This window comes from Condylura cristata, unplaced genomic scaffold (genome assembly GCF_000260355.1).
Source record: "Condylura cristata isolate star-nosed mole 26May11 unplaced genomic scaffold, ConCri1.0 scaffold00028, whole genome shotgun sequence".
Classification (NCBI taxonomy): Eukaryota; Metazoa; Chordata; class Mammalia; order Eulipotyphla; family Talpidae; genus Condylura; species Condylura cristata.
The window spans coordinates 3,770,978-3,789,044 of record NW_004567129.1 but is presented as its reverse complement, the minus strand read 5'-3'; the positions used below and the strand labels follow the sequence as shown (position 1 = coordinate 3,789,044).

Genomic DNA, 18,067 nt, shown 5'->3' with positions numbered 1-18,067 from the left:
CTTACTGACGCTCTTATCCTGCCGCCTCTGACGCTCTTGTCCTGCTGCCTCTGTTTCCTTTCACAGCGGCCGGCAGGAGCCGTCAGTCACCCCGATCTTGAGGCCCGGAAGCCATGAGCTGCGTCCTGAGCAGCGCCCTCGGGCTGGGGCTGGCCCTGCTGGTCTGTGCCGCCCAGGGCTTCTTCCTGCCCAACGCCACTCGCCTGGAGAAGCTGCTCAGCCGCTACCGGCAGGACGAGCCCCACGCCAGGGTGCGGAGGGCCATCCCCAGGTCGGACCGGGAGGAGATCATCATGCTGCACAACAAGCTGAGGGGCCAGGTGTACCCCCCGGCCTCCAACATGGAGCACATGGTGAGCTTGGCAGTAGGCGGCTGTGACAGGCTCTCAACCTTGGTCCCTGGAAGGGACCCTCCTCTTTGGGGGAGGTGGAATTGTTACAGGACAGGGAGAGAGGGGCACCCCGGAACCCCCAAACCTGCCTGCTTTAAATAGGTTCTGCCATCCCCTGCATCAAAAGACATAAGAGCTTTAATGGAAAGGAACTTTAATACAACGAGTCTATAATAAAGGAAAGACAAAGAATGTAACTTCTAAATCAAACACCTGAAGTCGCCCATCCCCTCAGTGGGTAAAAGCCCACCCAGAAGGGATTGGCTCAAGGCCTGAAAGCCCGTCACAAGCCTAAAGCACCTTCTGGCGGGGACCCATAGGAAAGGGTCAGAAATGGCCAGACAAGTCTGGGAGCAAAATCAAAATTAAGATAAAAGCTGCCATAGGCAACCCCCCCACGGGTCTCTCACCCACATCTGTGTCACCCAGTCCAGGGCCAGAAGCAAGCAGTCTCTTCACGTGTCTCTGCTCCACGTGGCTCCCTCAGGTCTCCTGACTCTCCATCCTGCTGCCTTCTTCCTCAGATTCCTTTTCTACTCTTCTTTTCTCTGCTCAGCTCCAACCTCCTTCTGGGTGGGGCAGGGAACCTGGAACTTCCTCTTTTCCTAGGGACCACCTGTTGCAGAATGACTTTGTCACTTGTTTGGGGACCAGGGACAGAACATAATTCAGGCCAGAGACCCACGTGAGTCCCAAGTGAGTAGAAATGTTGACTCAACCACCCAGAGGAAAATCTAGTCCTGCAGAGGCAGGAGGAGGGTTCCTGTCTCTGCTCTTGATGCCTGCCCAAACAGCACCTGTTACCCATGCAGGGGCTTTCCCATTGCAGACCCCTCAAGCCCCCGCGCCCCGCCCCAACCCCATGCCCTCCCCAAGGCGGCGTTGGGGTTTGGGGCAGGGCTCTGGCCAGCCCAGGTGAGGCGTGACCGACACGGCCAGCTGAGCCTCGGTGTCCCGTTGCAGCCCACCTGACGTGGCTCCTAGGACAGTGGGCACGTGCTGCAGGCCCTCCCCCGGGGCCAGGGCTCTGGTTCTCAGCCCTGGCTGCACGCCTCCAGCAAGCAGGGAGGGGGAGTGTCTGTTGCAGAGCAGGGACAGCGGCGGCCCCTGTGAGTCTGAGAAGTCCTGCTGGAGGAGCGGCCGGTCCGCCCGGCCTTCCCTCAGGTCCCTCCATTTCTGTGCAGCCGTTCCCCATCTGTGGATCTGTGGAAGCAAATCCCCAAGCTAGAGCTGGGGCTTTATATATATATATATCATATATATATATATATATATATATATATATATATATATTATATATATATATAATATAGTAGTTTATTTTTACATCATTTTGTACATTTTTTTTTCATCTCAATTGTAATCCCCGCGGGTTTCCCATCGCCAAGTCACCCGTGTGCCATCACCATAATCCCGTGCACTTCCCTCCCCACCCCCCTGTTTTTGATCCCATTCCCCACTCCACCCCCACAAAATGTCTCTGGTATATGGCTGTTCATTATTCTTATTATTTTCTCGCCTGGTCCATTATACTCCTGCTATGAGCGAAACCATCCGGTATTTTTCTTTCTCTTTCTGGCTCTTCTCACTAAGCATGATCTTTTCCAGCTCCATCCAAGTTGCTGCAAAAGACATGTGTTTCTCTTTTTTGGTTGCTGAGTAATATTCCATTGTATATATGTACCCCATCTTTTTAATCCAGTCATCTACTTTTGGGCATTTGGGCTGCTTCCATGTTTTTCCAATTGTAAATAAAGCAGCAATAAACATGGGGGTACAAGTATCTTTTTCAATCAGTGTTTTTGTGTCTTTTGGGTAGATACCTAGGAGTGGGATTGCTGGGTCGTAGGGAAGCTCCATGTTTAGCAGTTTGAGGAACCTCCAAACAGTTTTCCATCGTGGTTGTACCAGTTTGCATTCCCACCAGCAGTGCAGGAGAGTTCCTTTTTCTCCACATCCTCGCCAACATTTGTTGTTGCTAGTTGTTTGAAGATGTGCCATTCTCACTGGGGTGAGGTGGTATCTCATTGTGTTTTTAATTTGCATCTCCCTTATGACGAGTGATGTTGAACATTTTTTCATATGCCTGTTGGCCATCTGCATTTCCTCTTTGGAGAAGTGTCTTTTTAGCTCTTTTTAGCCCATTTTTTGATGGGGTTGTTTATTTTTGTTGAGTTTTGTCAGTTCTCCATATATTGTGATCGGTCCTTTATCACTGCTTTTGCGTGAGAAAATTTTTTCCCAATGAGTGGGCTGTCTGTTTTTTGTAATGTCTCTTTTGCTGTACAGAAGCTCTTTAACTTGATGTAGTCCCATCTATTTATCCTTGCCTTCCCTATTGTGGCATTGGGTGCTCTATCTTTAAGAGCTGGGGGCTTTTTTAAAATTTTTTCAATACCTTTAGCTTTTTAATTTTTATAGATTAGGAAACGGAGGCCCAAGTTCACATGGTCTTGGCAGAACTGGGATTGGAACAGGAGTCAGTTGGCACTCACCGCTAGCAGGGCGGCCTCACTCTGGGGGTAGCCCCGGGGAAGGTCTCAGGAACCTTTACTGCCACCACCTAACACTTCCGAAAACTTTCCTTTCTCTGGCTCAGGACCCTGCAGGGGTCCTGGGCCCTGGGCCCTGGACTCAGACACCCCGCAGGGGGTCAGGTGCCTGTTCTGTGGTCCTGTTTGTATTGCTTCTTGTGCTTGGGGGTTTGGGGTGGGGTCTGGGTGCTGACATCTAAATGAGCCTTGCAGGGTGCCATGGCTGCTTCCAAGCCAGAGGGATGCAGGAAAGGCAGCCCCAGGCTCAGCGCCTCCCCGCAGCACCCTGGGGCCTCAACTTCTGCTTCCAGACAAGCGAGGTACACAGCTCTCTACTCATCCTGCCTACTGGGCTTCGTGACACTGACCACTGAAATCACCTTAGCATCAAAGGCGGGTTTTAGACTCTGAAGAATGCAGGCACCCTGTCTCGCGAGCCCTTACACGCGTGCTCTGTTCTGGAGGCAGCAGCTGCCACTTGCTGGCTGTGTGACCTCAGTGAGTGCTTAGCCTCTCTGTGCTTTTGTTTCTTCACCTGCAGTAGGGCAGGTGAACTTCTCTCTTAGGGATGCTTGGAGGCGCTCATCAGATCATATACTAAGTAAATAAGAGCTAGCTGTACTGTTGCTATGATTATCTCTGTGGAACGGGACCAGCCCTTGGTGACAGAATGTGGGGCGGGAAGAGCTCCCCTCGGCTGCCAGGCCAGGCTGGGGCCTTCAAGTCGAACTTTCTAGCTGTGTGGCTTTAGGCAAGTTATTTAATCTGTCCAGCCTCAGTGTTTTCATGATCCCCAACAATGGCAAAAATAAAACATCCCTCAAGGGCTGCTAATACTAGGTGTTGGAGGAAGTTTCTCCGGACTGGCTATGCCTACTGAGGGCTGGCCAGTGGCAGAGGACACTTGGCGCATGTGTTAAGTGCCCCGTCCACGGCCCACCTGTCCTGGGGCTCTGTCCCTTCAGGGGACATCGGGCGTCCCCCTGTTTGAAGAAGGGGTCACTTATTTGGTGCAGGCAGTTTGGGGGTGGGAGGGATGAATCAAGAGTCCAGAGATAGGAAGGAGGAAGTCCTACATCAGGTGCCCTTTGAGGTCTTGGTTCTGCTGGGGTCAGCTGAGTGATGGGACCAGCAGGAGACCACTCTCAAGGGTGGTGGTGGGGGTGGGGGTGGTTGCTTTTTTCCACAGGACTGTGCGCCTATGTCAGGCTGCACTTACTCGCTGGCAGAACTCACACACACCTGGTGGGCTTATCAGCTCACGGAGAGTCTGAACACCCACAATGCCCACTGAGATTTAACGGGAGGTGTGACGAGGACGGCACCAGGCAAGGCCTTGGCCGAAACGGAGGCAGGGGGCCCTGGTCCTCCTTCATGTTGCTGGTCTCACCCACTTCCTCATCTCAGAAAGTCCAGGAGTCTGACCGGAGGGAGGGCCGTTCAGTGATCGCCTGCTGTGTGCCAGGGGCGGGGGCCACCAGAGCAAGGGGTTAGCTCCTGCCTGCCCGAGAGCCGAGTCGGAGTGTGGCGGGAGGCTCTGGGCCCGTGGTGGGCCGCTGCTCGCGAGAGCCGCCAGGGCTGCCCTGGCCTCCAAAGCGAGAAGCCAGCACTTCCCTGGAGTTCTGGGCGCTGCCGGGCCAGCGGCAGAGCGGCCTTCAGCCTGGCCGGACCGCTGCCCAAGTCCCTCTGGGTTAAGGTGGGCCAAACGAGGGACGCACGGACTGCCAAGCTGACAGCATTTCTTGCTTTTTTTTTTTTCAATAATGATAAAATATACAGAATATAAACCTATCATCTTAGCCACTTTTAATAACCATTTTTAAGTTGGTGGCATTGAGCACGCTCGTTGCTGTGCAGGCAGCTCTGCTGCCCTCCCCAGAGCTTACTCATCACCTCCGCTTCAGGTGGGGGCACCGAGGCTGAAGGTGGCAAGGATTAGCCCGGCGTGCCCGCAGTTAGAGGTGGCAGGAGCCGCGAGGACAGCCCTTCCTCGGGGTCCACTGCCACTTCCAGCCTGCTGAGCTATGGGCCCAGCGAGATGTGCAGGGCCCGGAGCCCGGAAGGGCGGCGTCACTGTGCTTTCAGGCCGTCTGCCCATCCCTGACCTGCTGCTGTCGGTTTTTCCTCCTACAGACTTGGGATGAAGAGCTGGAGAAGTCCGCAGCCGCCTGGGCCCAAGAGTGCCTCTGGGAACACGGGCCCACCAGCCTGCTGGTGTCCCTCGGGCAGAACCTGGCCGTCCACTGGGGCAGGTGAGAGCCATGTGGACCCCCTTGCTTACGAGCTGACCGCCACTGCTGAGCAGCTGGGTGCAGCTGGCCTGGCACAAGCTGTCTGTGGGTGCAATTAGCTCCCTCCTGACACCATTAAGAGACGGACCATCTGTGCCGTTGACAGGTAGGGAAACCGAGGCTGGGTGCCCAGGATCTGTGCCATTGACGGGTAGGGAAACTGAGGCTGGGTGGCCAGAAACACTTGAAGTTCCAGTCTGGCTGGCTGACCCCAGACTTTAATGGCTGGGCTAGGATATGCTATAGTGTACCTCCCCTTCTCCTTTAAGGGTTTCTTGCCACCTGTGGGGGAGGACCTGGCTGAGCAGTCTGGGAAATAGGGGCACGTGCCACCAAACCCCCCACCCCACCGTTCCTAGCCTGTCTGAATTCTTTGTGCTCTTTGAGGCCCAGTGAGGTTCCAGTTGTGAGCAGCTGTCCCTATCTCCCAGGCCTCCTCCGGCCATGGTGGCAGGAGGACTCACGAACTTCAGGCCCCAAGCCCTGGCAGCCCGCCGGCCCGCTACCCCATAGGAGCTTCTGGGAGCTTCTCACCCAGGGGAAAGTTGGGGTCTCGTCAGAAGTGGGAAGTGGAGAACGTGTCTCTCTCCCTGGCAGCAGTAACAGGCCTTGGGGACCCCATTCATTGTGTCCTCATCCCCCACAGTTAGACTGGACTTTAAGTCACCCCTCACCACATAGGTCAGGGTTTGCCGACCTCAAGGCCAGTGGTTTCCTGGCTCTTTGGCCTGGGCTTGACTCTGCCACAAGAGGCGACCCCAGACTTGAGGCTGGAGCTTAGCGCCGGGACCTCACTTCCTGGAAGCGCGTCCACACAGTATTTTTTTTTTTTTCCTTCAGGGATTTTGCTTTTTATAAAATCAGTCTGACCAAAGCGTTAAAAGGAAATGTCTAAAGGGGAAAAAATCCATCATCCTGTTGCCGGCTCCAGCCCCTTTCATTTCTCTGGCTCCTTTGTAGAGTTTGGCTGGAGGCCGGCGTGTTTTTACGTCGTTCTAACTGCGGCCAGGACAATTTTTATTCATTTTCTCCCCCTCTTCTCATACGTTATGAAGTGATTTTCTAGGCCAGCCGTCGGGGTTGACGTCTTGTGAGGTTGCTGACTGGCCAGCAGGTTGACAGACCGAAATCCAGCTCCCCCCCCCCCCCCCCGCCTGCGGCTGTGTTTTTTGGCTCATTAGCGCGATCCCACTAGGAGGGGTTGGTGGAGATGGGGCTTCACACCGGTGCCCACCGAGCGCGGGGCCCCCGCCGCACCGGTTCGGCCCACTCGCTTCCCCGGGAGTCCGTCACTCGCGAGGCCCGTGGCCCAGCTGGCCTGGGGGGAGGCCGCCGCCTCCCTGACTGCCGGCATGTGCTGTGGGTTCTGCAGTAACTGTCACAGCCCTCTAAGTGCCGGCCGCCCACGGGTCCTGGCCGGCCCTGGGTCTTTCCTCGGCATTGCAGCTGCTTTATTTGTACTTGCTGGTGGCAGCCACTGACTGGGGCTTTGCATCCAGTTTATTTTCTTTCCCGGGAAGAAAGTAGCCAGTCCTCCCCTGCCGGTGGGCCGGTGGCCCAGGGAGACTCTCCTAAAGGCCTGTCCACCTCCGTGCAGAACTATGCGTGTGTGCACGCTTCCGTGCCTTGAGGGAGTTTCCTGCCTTGAATCTCAGCCTGGGGGTCCCCGGCAGTCTGTTGTGATGACACAGAAACTGGAGGTGCTAGGCTCTGTTTTGGGGGCCCCACGCCACATCCTCCGTCGGCAGCTGTTTGCCAGTGTTCAGACCCTGCCTGCAGCAGCAGGCTAAGTGATCTGCTCGAGCTGTTTCTCTGTCCTCACTCTAAGTGGGCTCACGTCTCCCATCAGGTTCTGCCTTAGCAGCCATGTCTGAAATGTAAGATGTCCCTGCTCCTGGCACCCAAATGTACGTGAAAATAAATACACAATTGTTCCATAATAAAGGATTCATTAGGGACACCGGTGTTTTGTGGGCCCCCCGGGGACTCTTCTGGAGCCCCGAGGGCACCTAGCTGAGCTCCTTGCCAGTTGCACCTGAAGCCCTTTTAGCAGGTACTGGGTTGGACGGGCACCTGGCTTGCAGGAGTCCCTCCTCCAGCCTGCCCCCCAAAAGTGGCGGTGCTGTGGTCTCCATGGTTGGGTGTGTGGTGGCCAGGGCATGACCAGCTGATGTACCCCACAGGTATCGCTCCCCGGGGTTCCACGTGCAGTCTTGGTACGATGAAGTGAAGGACTACACCTACCCCTACCCCCACGAGTGCAACCCCTGGTGTCCGGAGAGGTGCTCTGGGGCCATGTGCACCCACTACACGCAGGTAATCCTGGAGGCATGGCCGCCACTCCCCCGTGAGCCCCCAAGCCCGGTCACTCGCCTGGCCAGCCCTGCGGGGTCGTCGCCCCTCTCAGAACCTCTGCGCTGGCACTGCCTATATCTCTTCCTTTAATTCAGTGCTACTCCAGTGGAAGCTGCTGGTGGGCCCTTGACATGGGCGGAAACAGAATAACCAGAAACGCCATGGCAGTTGCATAGTGCTGGGCATTTCCCTTGATTGCGTGGTTTATTTTCTTCATTTTGGGGGGTTTGGTTTGATTTTTTTTTTTAACAAATGTATGACTTTCAGTCTTCCCTGGTGATGCAGGGGTTAAAGTCTCAGTGCTGTCGAGCTATTATTGCCAGTCACTGCAGCATGAGTTTCGAACCCCAGCCAGGGAGCTGACTCACATGGTGCAGCAGACCTGTCTCTCCTGCTGCTCCCCTCAGCAGTGTACTTCGTCTATCTGCCTGTTCTGCTTCCCACTCTGTCTCTGGTGAATCCTCTTACCGCCTGCATCTCTGGCCTTAGATGCATAAATAAATAAAAATAAATCTTTAAAAAAATGTATGCTCGCCAGCGGACAGGGGAAAAGTCTGGTCCTTCACACATGCCCCTGTGAACCCAGGCCAGAAGCTGCACCCCGTGTGCCTGGCCCCTGCACTCTGACACACAGCATTGCCCTTCCAGATAGTTTGGGCCACCACCACCAAGGTTGGCTGTGCTGTCAACACCTGCCGGAGGATGAACGTCTGGGGAGATGTTTGGGAGAACGCTGTCTACCTCGTCTGCAACTACTCTCCAAAGTAAGAAAAGCTGACGCGGTTGGGTGGGTGCGGGTGTATTTGTCTGCCTTCCCGGGCCCATATAAAACTGGCCTCAGCCATGAAGTCTCTTCTTGACTTCACTTAACAAGATATCAGAGGCTAGTGTGTCCAGGTTAACATCTCAGTGGCATCAGTGAGGACTCAGATGCTCTGTTTTCTTGCTGTTCAATCTTCTCCTCATGGTTCCAAGATGGCTGCACAGCACCAGAGATCACATCATCCCAGGTAGAAAGAAGGAAAATGGTAGAAAGGGCTCTCTCCCAAGTCCACTGTCTCCTCATTTCTTTAGTCATTGACTAGACTAGGCCACTTAAGGAGAAAGTCCACTGTCTCCTCATTTCTTTAGTCATTGACTAGACTAGGCCACTTATGGACAAAGGGTGACAAGATTGCCCCAGTTGGCTTTGACCAATGAAATTGCCCCAGTTGGCTTCAAGCAATGAAACATTCTCTGCTGGCTTCACAGTCACCCTCTGGGACGATTGAGTAAGTCAGAGCAGGAGTCGCTGTTGGCTGCATAACCAGTGGATACTTCCATGGTGATATTTTATTTTCTCTGAATTATGCAGCAGACGGAAAGCAGGTACCGGTGTTCGTCAGCGCTCATTTTGCAGACGTTCGCCCAGGGGCCACATCGGGTCAGCCTGGCAGCGCTGCCTTTCCTCCCTGCAGCCGTCCCCCGACGTCACCGTGTGTCACCGATTCCTTTACTCAGTCTCCTCCGTTGCTCACCAGGCAAATATGTGCTGATTCGCAGAGAACAGCTCACGGGCTCACAGGCTGCGGTCTGCATGCTGGCCGTGGTGCTGGCTGCCGTCCGAGTGCTGCGCCTTGCACACGGTGGACCCTCAAGGCGTATTTGCTCAGTGGCTGAATGGAATAGGAGTGACCTCATTTATTTGGTTTGGGTCAGGCGTGGCCGTGAGGAGGCTGGACGAAGGAGGAATCACTAGGTTGGGAGGAAAATAGCTCATTGCTAGCTGCCAGGCCTGCCTGTGGTGGCCGTGGCTCAGCAGCCCTCAGAGAAGGACGGGGCGTGGTGTCGTCACTTGTGGGGGACACAGCCCCACAGACAAGCCGAGCACAGGCCACTCCAGGTGGTGGAGTGCCCGGCGGAGTGGCAGGTGGGAGCGGAGAATCATTACTTGGTGCTGTATAAAAGACACTAGACGGTTCTGTTTGAAATACAACTCCTCCCTTCTTTGGCCTCCACTCTTTTTCTTGACGAAGGAATGAGCAGTGTGCAGTGAAGGACACTAATCTTCCACGCACAGCCTGACAGATTTTCATACGCACGGACATGCATTCGTCGGCTCGGGCTGCGTTGCAGAAGCTCCCGGGTAGGGCGCCTAGACCACAGAGACGCATCTCCTCATGGGCCTGGAGGCAGGGCACCCCAGTCAAGGTCCGGCAGGAGGGGCTTCTGCCGAGGGCTCTCGGCCTGCGTGGGGACAGCCGCCTCTCGCGAGAGTCACCTGGCGTTTCCTTGGTGTGGGCGCGCACCGTCAACTTGAGGTCTCTGGCGTCTCTATCCAGAAGGACAAGTCTCATCTCATGGCCGCCTACTTTGAGATCCTAACCTTCAGCAGCCCCTTCGAGGCCCCACCTCCAAGTACAGTCACGCATATGAATTGGGGTGGGGGCACACCTTGAATCCAGTCAAGGGGAATTCGCTCACCCAGGTCAAAATGGAGACTATTCCCAGCGCCTGGTAGGTTCCCCGCGCTCCCCTCTGCCAGTCTGTCTCGCTTCACTCTCGTGTGAACACAGCCAGTGGTGTGTGCTCTTGTGCCCAGCAGGCACCCTGCTATCCCGAGAGGCGTGTCTGTGCCCAGCACACTGGCTGCTGGCATCCCATGCGGCCCGCAGCCTCTGTCTTCGAGGCCCTGCCCTGCACGCTGCCCTCCCGAGCGGGGCACGCAGGTGGTAGCTGCGAGGGTGGCTCAGCCAGTTGGGCTCAGGCCCCTGGGTGGGGGCAAGGTGAGGCCTGTGTGCCTTCAGGGGCTGCTGGCAGCGTGAGGAGACTGTCATGTTGCTGTCCAAGCATCAGCAGTGCGCCTTGTCTTGGAGAAAACATGGGACCCTGGATGTGAGGGTGCCTTGGCAGGTAGGGGAGACAGAGGGACAGACTCCCCTGGTGACCAGAGTAGCCTAAGAGACCCACTGAACCCCATCTGATGACAGGATGTGCCACCCGGCTCTCTAGGCCCCCAGCCATGTTCCACTTGGCGGCGGGGTGGGGGTTGGTCATCCTGGAGACCCCTGGAATCTCCAGCCAGCCTCCTTGTCTGAGTAGAGTGGTCAGCCGAGTGGGGTTTCTCGCAGTGTAGATGTGCGTGTGGAGGGTGCTGCTCCCCAAGCCCCCCAGGTCTGGCGTCCACACTCCCTGCATGGTGCCCTCCTGCTCTGCAGCTGTAGGCGGATAGACAGGGAGCAAGTTTTCTTCTTTCGAGTCACGTTGTGGGAGCAGCTTGTAGATTTAGCATAGGCTCAGACTGTGGGCTTCACCACAAGCTGGTCTGGTCATGGTACCCCACAGACTCCCCGACTTCGTCCTCACTCAACCTCACACAACCACGCGCCCAGTGCACAGGGATGGAGACTCACGACCGAGTGAGGCGCGTGGGGTCGCTCGCCAGCGAGATTCCACTTGGGGCGTCTGCTCTTCCCACTCAGTCAGAGTGCTGGGGCCCCGGTGGCCTAGCAGGGAGTCCCCAGGTCTCTTTATTGAATGAACAAAGGGATGACTGGGCAACCAGGAAGGAAGATTCTAGAAGGAATCACAGATAGGCCCCTGCCATTCATGGTTCTCTTACTCGACAACGGTCCAGACTGGAAGGGGTAGGGAAGCCCACTACCACCCGGCCTCTGGAGAAACCCCACAGAGCAACCTCTAGCTTTCCCCCTGGGAACTTCAGATGGTGGAGCACCCTTAATGCTAGAGAGACCGTGGTCCCAGCCAGGAGAACAGCATGTGGACCAAAGCTCTGAGCCCAAGGGCCTGGGTTTCAAATCCCGGCCCCTCCGCTAGCCTGCACTGTGACCTGGGACAAGTAGCTTAACCTCTCAGAGCCTCCATTTCCTCCTCCACAGAAAACTGCCTTCCAGCCCATCCTTCCTGGGGTGCTGGAAGGGTGATAAGAACTGAGAAAACACAAGCTCCTCCCAGGAGCACACAGACTTTTCTCATTTTGGGAAATGGCTCTAAAAGGTTGTCCTGGCAGCTTTCTAGCCCACGGACTGGGGCTGCCGAGAGCATTCAGACTTGCGGGAGGGGAGCAATCCAAGTGGGTGTGGAGCCAAGGGAGTGCCTGGGGGTGCAGGGCACATGCTTACTCAGCATAGCAAAGAAGGACACAGTGTAGCTCCCGACTGGGGTTCTAGAACTCTCAGACGGCACAGGGCCCAGGACAGCTCCTGCCCCCTCCCTCACAGCTCATCTTCCTTCTTCCCCCTTGGGTTTGGGGACCTGAGGGGGCCTGAAGGGGACTGAGACACTGTCTGGGCATTGGCCCCCCTCACCGTGTTTCTGGTCTGCCTGCAGGGGGAACTGGATTGGAGAAGCCCCCTACAAAACCGGCCGGCCCTGCTCTGAGTGCCCGCCCAGCTACGGAGGCGGCTGCAAGAACAACTTATGCTACCGAGGTAGGACGTGGCTTCAGACCCATAAGGAGTGGGGTTCCCCGGTCTGTGGGTCCTGAACAGCCTTCTGTAAAGGGGGAGAGTCCGACAGTGCTGCCCAAGGCGCTCCCCTCCCTTCTCCCCTGCCACCTTGCACTGGAGAGTGCAGGTGTGGGAGGGGCCAGGGACACACACCTGGCTGCCTGCGCTGTGCTTCCCCATGGCCGGACTCGGAGCCAGAGGCTGGATGCAGACTTGCCTAGTTAGCGTCTGTGGCCTGGTGGAAGACAGACAGCACACCTGAAAGCGACAGCGGATGTTTGAGGCTTGCTCTTCCTTTGCCCTGTTTGTCACAAACGGCCAGAAGATGCTCCCGGGTCCCCTCCTCCCACACTCTAACGGCATCTGTTTCTCACGGTCAACAGTGTGTGTTCTTCCAGCCTGAAGCTCCACCCCAGCAGGTGCAGCCTGGGCCAACGGGCTGGCTCTGCTTTTGTAGCTGAGATGTATTTTCACACGACTCAACCCACGGCCCTTGTGACAGCCCTGAGGGGCCTTTATGGGGCTTGGGGCACAGGAGAGAGCAGCCCCTGGTGCCCGACCTCCCCAGCGGAGGGCGCGTGGCTGTGTGGGTTCAGCCCGACAGCTCTGTCTGGGGAAGGAGCAGGTGGCCTGGCCTAGAGGGGTCTATTGTCCTGGCCCTGCTGTTCACACCGAGGAGACAGGAGAATCTGGATTCTGACATCTGGCCAACCGCTTGTGCCGGGCCCTAGCTGTGATGCACGCATGGTGACTGAGCGTCCAGCCCTGCCTCTGCATGGCTTTAGGCCACTTGTCCTTGGTCATTCTACCCATCTGTGAAATGGGTCTGATAGTGCATCTTTCACAATGCCACTCGGGCCCAAAGGGCTTGCACTTGGTGTGACTGCATCGTGTGCCAGCACAACAGTGACATTATTGGAACGATAGTCAGTCAAGGACCTGCCCTCATCAACCTGAGGTCCTGCAGGGTCATTGCCACATGGAGTAACACACATCTTCCCTGGGCAAGTAACAGACTCCACAAAGTGTGTAACTGGAGTATAGACTGTTATCTGGCTGGTCAGGTAAAGCCTCCCCAGCAGGTGGCTCTGGAGGGAAACATGGAATCCAGTGATGGGAAAGGTGTCTCTGGCAGGTGGAACAGCATGTGCAAAGGCCAGGCAGCAGGTGGCAGCCAGGTTCTGAGGCTGGGAAGCAGAAACTCCGCAGGTGTTCAGATGCTGGCGGTCCTGCCACACAGCAGAGATGCCTGGGCCTGTGTGACATGGGGCCCCCTGCTCAGCCTCTCTCTCAGGCAACATCTCTTCATTGTCTGTGAGACTGGACCCTACACACCAGCCTGTAGTGAAGTCTCCAGGTAGCCTGGCTCTGGCTGCTGGATTCACGGGACAAGCATGGGTCTTAGCACCTGGCACACCTGCTATAAGGTGTGAGATGCCACAGCTGTATATCCAGGGAGGAAAAGGCATCTGCCAGGTTGCTGATTCCCATGAGGCTCCAGATTGGGAGAGGACCAACTGTCCCCACCAGGTGAGGAAGAGCCCCCCCAAAGATGATGAGGGCAGCATCCCAGCTGGGACCCTGAGCATGTCCCATCGTCTCTCAGAGCCTCAGTCCTCCCTCAGCAATGGGGCCTCTGTGTCTGCCCCGAGGGGGGCAGGGGGACAGCGGGGAATGCAGGTTGAGGTTACAGGCAAGTATGTCAGGGCCCTTCCCCGAGAGCCTGTCCAGGCAGTTCCTGTGGCAGCTGCAGGTCCCCATTAGATCCTGGATGTTGGTTTAGAGACTAAAGGGTAGACACCACTTGAGACTCCTCCCAGGTACAAAGCTGCCGCCTCCTGATGCTGCTTTCAAAGCGCCTTAGTGCCTTTCCTTCAGGGGCTGGAGCTGTCCTGGATAAGACAGGCCGATGGGCCATCTTTGCCATTATTGCCACATGTGCCTCAGTTTCCCCATCTGTGATGGTGACAGGCATAATCCCTCCATAGAAGATTTGCTGGTTGCCTACAATAAGAAGAGTGTTTTTTTTTTGGGGGGGGGGGGATGTGTGGAATATAGCTCCTTAGCTCATTGGAAATAAGGGGGAAGCAGAAAGGAATGCTGCCTTCATCATCTTTGGGGGGGCTCTTCCTCACCTGGTGGGGACAGTTGGTCCTCTCCCAATCTGAGGACCTCATGGGAATCAGAAACCTGGCAGATGCCTTCTCCTCCCTGGATATACAGCTGTGGCATCTCACTGCCTCCAGGGAGCCTTCCCTGATTTCACAGACAGGCAATGTACTTGTGTCCATGGCCTCACTGCAGACTCCCCTGGGTCCTGACCATCTGTTGTCACACCTGCCTGTTCACTGTGAGCCTTCAGGGACAGTTGCTGGCCTGTTGTGTGTGTCATCTGAATCAACAGACCCCTAGTACCCACAGAGAGTCGTTTCCAAAGAATCAGAATGCACAGACATCTTAGATGAGGGTGTGCGCGCTCAGCGAGACGTCCTTCACTTGGGTCTTTATTTTTGGTGGAAGATGCCCAACTTCACTTGGCCGGCCTCCCGATTTCCTTAGCTAACCATGCAGAAAGTCTCCTGTAAAGCGGCTTATCTGCATAAGCTGCTTAATAAGCATTGATGGAGGGTGCCTGGCCAGGCCTTGACCTGTAACAGCTAGGGAACATGGATAAGGCTGGGAGGAAGAAGAAGTGTCCGTCCCTGCAGCCCGGGCTTTGGGGAGTGGCTGTGTTGGCTTAGATGGGTGGCTTAGCCTCTCTGAACCTCAGCTCTGGCCTGTGAAGGGGACCCACACGCTTCTTGGGCAGCAAAAGGAGGGTGTGCAGGCAGGGTCAGCCCTGGGTTGTCATTTGGTCCTGGCACAGCCAGGTAGGGATCGGCAGCCGGGCTCCCGAGACCCCTGGTCCAGAGCTGGACAGCTCACAGAGCCCCCTGGCAGTGACTTCAGGTATGGAATTTCCCCAGGCATGCCTGCCCTCCCCAGCCCCCTGATCTGGCTGGCCTGGAGCAAGCATCGCTTGGTGTGTGTGTCTGAGGCAAGGCCTGCTGCCCATTTTCTTAAATAGTGAGGCTTCCAGTGCTTCAGACCGTCTCACCAGACTATGTTCAAAATAAAGCCACGATTATGAGGCATAAACCCTGAAGGCCAGTGGAAGAAACCCTGCTTATTCCGGAGACGCTCAGTTGGCAGCGAAGGGCGACCTGAAAGGCCGCATTGAGGAGGGGCCGACCGAGGCCGGCTGCCTGCCCACAGCCTCGCACAGCGGCGACTTCCTCAAGACTTCCCCTCCTGCTCTGGGCTTACAAGCGGTGCTTTCAGCATTTCCTTCTTGAATGTTCTTAAACTTCCCTGGCCAACTTTTTTTTTTTTCCAGGAAAATTCAACCATAGAACTCAGGAAGGGCTTTGCCTGTCCTTCGTCCAGAAAACTTTGTTGTGCTGGGGCACGGGGTACCCTGTGGGGCACGGGCAGGCTGGCTCCTGCCCCCAGGGCATGGACAGCTGGTGGCAGAGGCAGGTGGCAGTAGAATGACAGCTGCCAGCTGCTGTACAAGGTGGCCACACGCTCCCATGGGGAGGGGCTTGGGTGCAGATTGCAGTCGCCTCCCTGGTTAAGTCCCTCCCCGATCCCTCTGGACTGGCTTCCCTGGCGACTGGGGGAGCATGGGAGTTGGGGTGCTTATGACACAGGGTAACAGCACCCTGGCATCCCGACCTTGAAGGTGCCAGAGAATCCCTCCTTTGCCTGCCTTTGGGTGTTCTTTTTGTGTACCAAGCACCTGTTCTGCCCTTCAGAGAGGTCATTTCCCTCCAGGACACTGGGCAGGAGGCTGGGAGACTTGATGGAAGACTCACTGAACTTGATGGGGCTGAAATTTTAATCCAGTGGCACAGAGGCCTGGGAGGGGCTTCAGATCTCTTCTGGAAATCCTTTCCAAACAGCTATTTTTCTCTCTGGAGGATTTCAGAAAGCAGGGCTTCCTGGCACCAGTGCACACATCTACACAGTGTCAGGGGGCCCTCCACCCCCAGCTCCAATGCCCACCCATCCCCCCTTGATAAGGTCACTCAAGCAAACAAAAGTAGCAATGCTTCGCTTTGCTTTGGCTGGAATCTAAGCCTGGTGTCCCGGTGGCCTGCTGACCGATGCTGGTGAGCGCGTAATAGTTAGCTCATGGTGCAGCTGGAAGATAAATAAGCCGATGCTTAACAAATGCAATTGAAAATGTTTCCAAATGTGAGGTTCACAGTCAGAGATGGACAGTTACATTTGGATGGAAGAGTATGGGACCCAGTGAACTTTTTTTTTTTTTTTAAGATTTATTTATTTATGCCCCATATAGAACTGGGGTCCAGGCCAGAGGTGCAGGGGTGGCGAGAGGACTCACCAGAGACAGAGTGGGGAGCAGAACAGGCAGATTGATGAATCAGTACACTGCTGAGGGGAGCAGCGGGCGGGCCAGGAGAGGTCTGCCGCGCCCCGTGGCTTTAGCTTCTGAGTGCTGTGATTTAACCTGCTGCACCACCAGGGAAGGCCCCAAGTGAACTGGTTCCGCACGATAGGGCTGAGCAAAGCGCTGAGAAGGGGTGGTGAGGGACTTGGTGCAGAAGGGAGCAGAACTGAGGCTGAGGGGCTGGGCCGCTCGCATCCACGCGGGTCTTCAGACCCAAGGGTGGGCAAGTAAGTGAGAGACAGCCCGCCCCAGTGAGTATCTAGGCTGGGGAGGGGTGGACCTCAGGGGGACGGAGCAGTTTTGGGTCAGAAGATGAGGCAGCTTCCAGAAGCGGCTTCTGTGGGCGGGAGGTGGGGCATCTGTGGGAGGAGGTGGACAAGAGATCCTTATGACAGTCCAGGTGTGGGCGCTGGGCCCTCTGACCTCCGGTCAGCCCAGCTGCTCTTGTGTCCAGAGCCAACAGGGAGCACGGCTGCCTGCCCCTCGCCGCTCGGCCAGTAGAATTCCACCTGGCCAGCCCTGTGCTCTCTCTTTGCTGCTGAAACGGTTCTTTGTGCCATGAAACCGCAAACAAGCTTCACTTCCAAGTCGTCTCTTTTCTCTGCAGAGTGCATTTTTGGTGAATCCCAGTGTGTTCTTTTCCCTCTTCCTCTCCACTGTTTAGAGACTTACAACCAAAAACCTGAAACCGATGAGATGAATGAGGTGGAGGCGGCACCCAGCCCCGAGGAGAAAGTGGTCACGGGGCAGCCGAGGGTGAGCAGACCCTCGCAGCCCAAGAAAGCCCCGGCCGTGAGCTACATGAGTGAGTGGGCTCCGTCCCCTGCCCTTGGCCGCCCTGCCCAGCCCCTCTGCGAGGCGGGTGGAGGAGGGGAGCCTGTGGACTGAGAGGTCTCCAAGTGGACAAACAGTGGGGAGCAGGGCGGGGCCCGCAAAAGCACAAACTTAAGACGTCTTCAAAAGGGATATTTTTAGGTCCTGTCAAGAGCAAGCGCTTCCCCCCAGGCAGGGATTTTAAGGTCAGACCTTCCCTTGTCCTTTCAGAGGGACCTGGGCTTGGATTTGGGCTCCCTTGGAAGCCTCTGCCTCCCCGGAGGAGAACCAGAGCCCAGCGTGTGGCCGCCCGGCCGGCTTCCGCCCATCGCCACCCCTGCCGGCTCTGGTGGGACCCGCATCGACACTTGACACTTGAACGCCCCCTACGAAGGGGCAGGGGTGCCTGTACAGGTCCTTGAGAGGATTGTCGGGCGATTAGTGAGCCCCCCTGCCCTGGTTGCCCTCAAACCGCCCCACTACTGGCCCTTGAGGGAGCCAGCCCCAGCCATCTTTTTCAGGCTCTTCTGCTGGCTGATCCCCCCACCTGTCCCATTCGTCTTCCCTTCCCCTCGGGCCTTCAGAGTCTCCCCTTGACCTCTATTTAAACATTCTGTAGCGAATGTGGATGTGCTAGTGCATCCAGAAATTTGAAATGGTTCCAGTGTTTTCTTTTTTAAAGGAAGCCATTAATGTGAAATAACCATATCAATTATAATATAATATAATATAATATAATATAATATAATATAATATAATATAATATAATATAATATAA

The 18,067-nt window shown here is 55.9% G+C and overlaps 1 protein-coding gene across 1 annotated transcript in view; it reads left to right on the top strand.

Moving 5' to 3' along the window:
- Positions 1–18,067, top strand: part of CRISPLD2 (cysteine-rich secretory protein LCCL domain containing 2) — a 56,463-nt gene that overhangs the window by 13,512 nt on the left and 24,884 nt on the right. Inside the window, exons 2-7 of the mRNA XM_012730761.1 lie at positions 67–353; positions 5,060–5,178; positions 7,401–7,533; positions 8,221–8,336; positions 11,902–12,002; positions 17,141–17,281. Coding sequence (XP_012586215.1) covers positions 114–353; positions 5,060–5,178; positions 7,401–7,533; positions 8,221–8,336; positions 11,902–12,002; positions 17,141–17,281 — 850 coding nt within the window. The 5' untranslated portion in view covers positions 67–113. The remainder of the gene's footprint in view (positions 1–66; positions 354–5,059; positions 5,179–7,400; positions 7,534–8,220; positions 8,337–11,901; positions 12,003–17,140; positions 17,282–18,067) is intronic.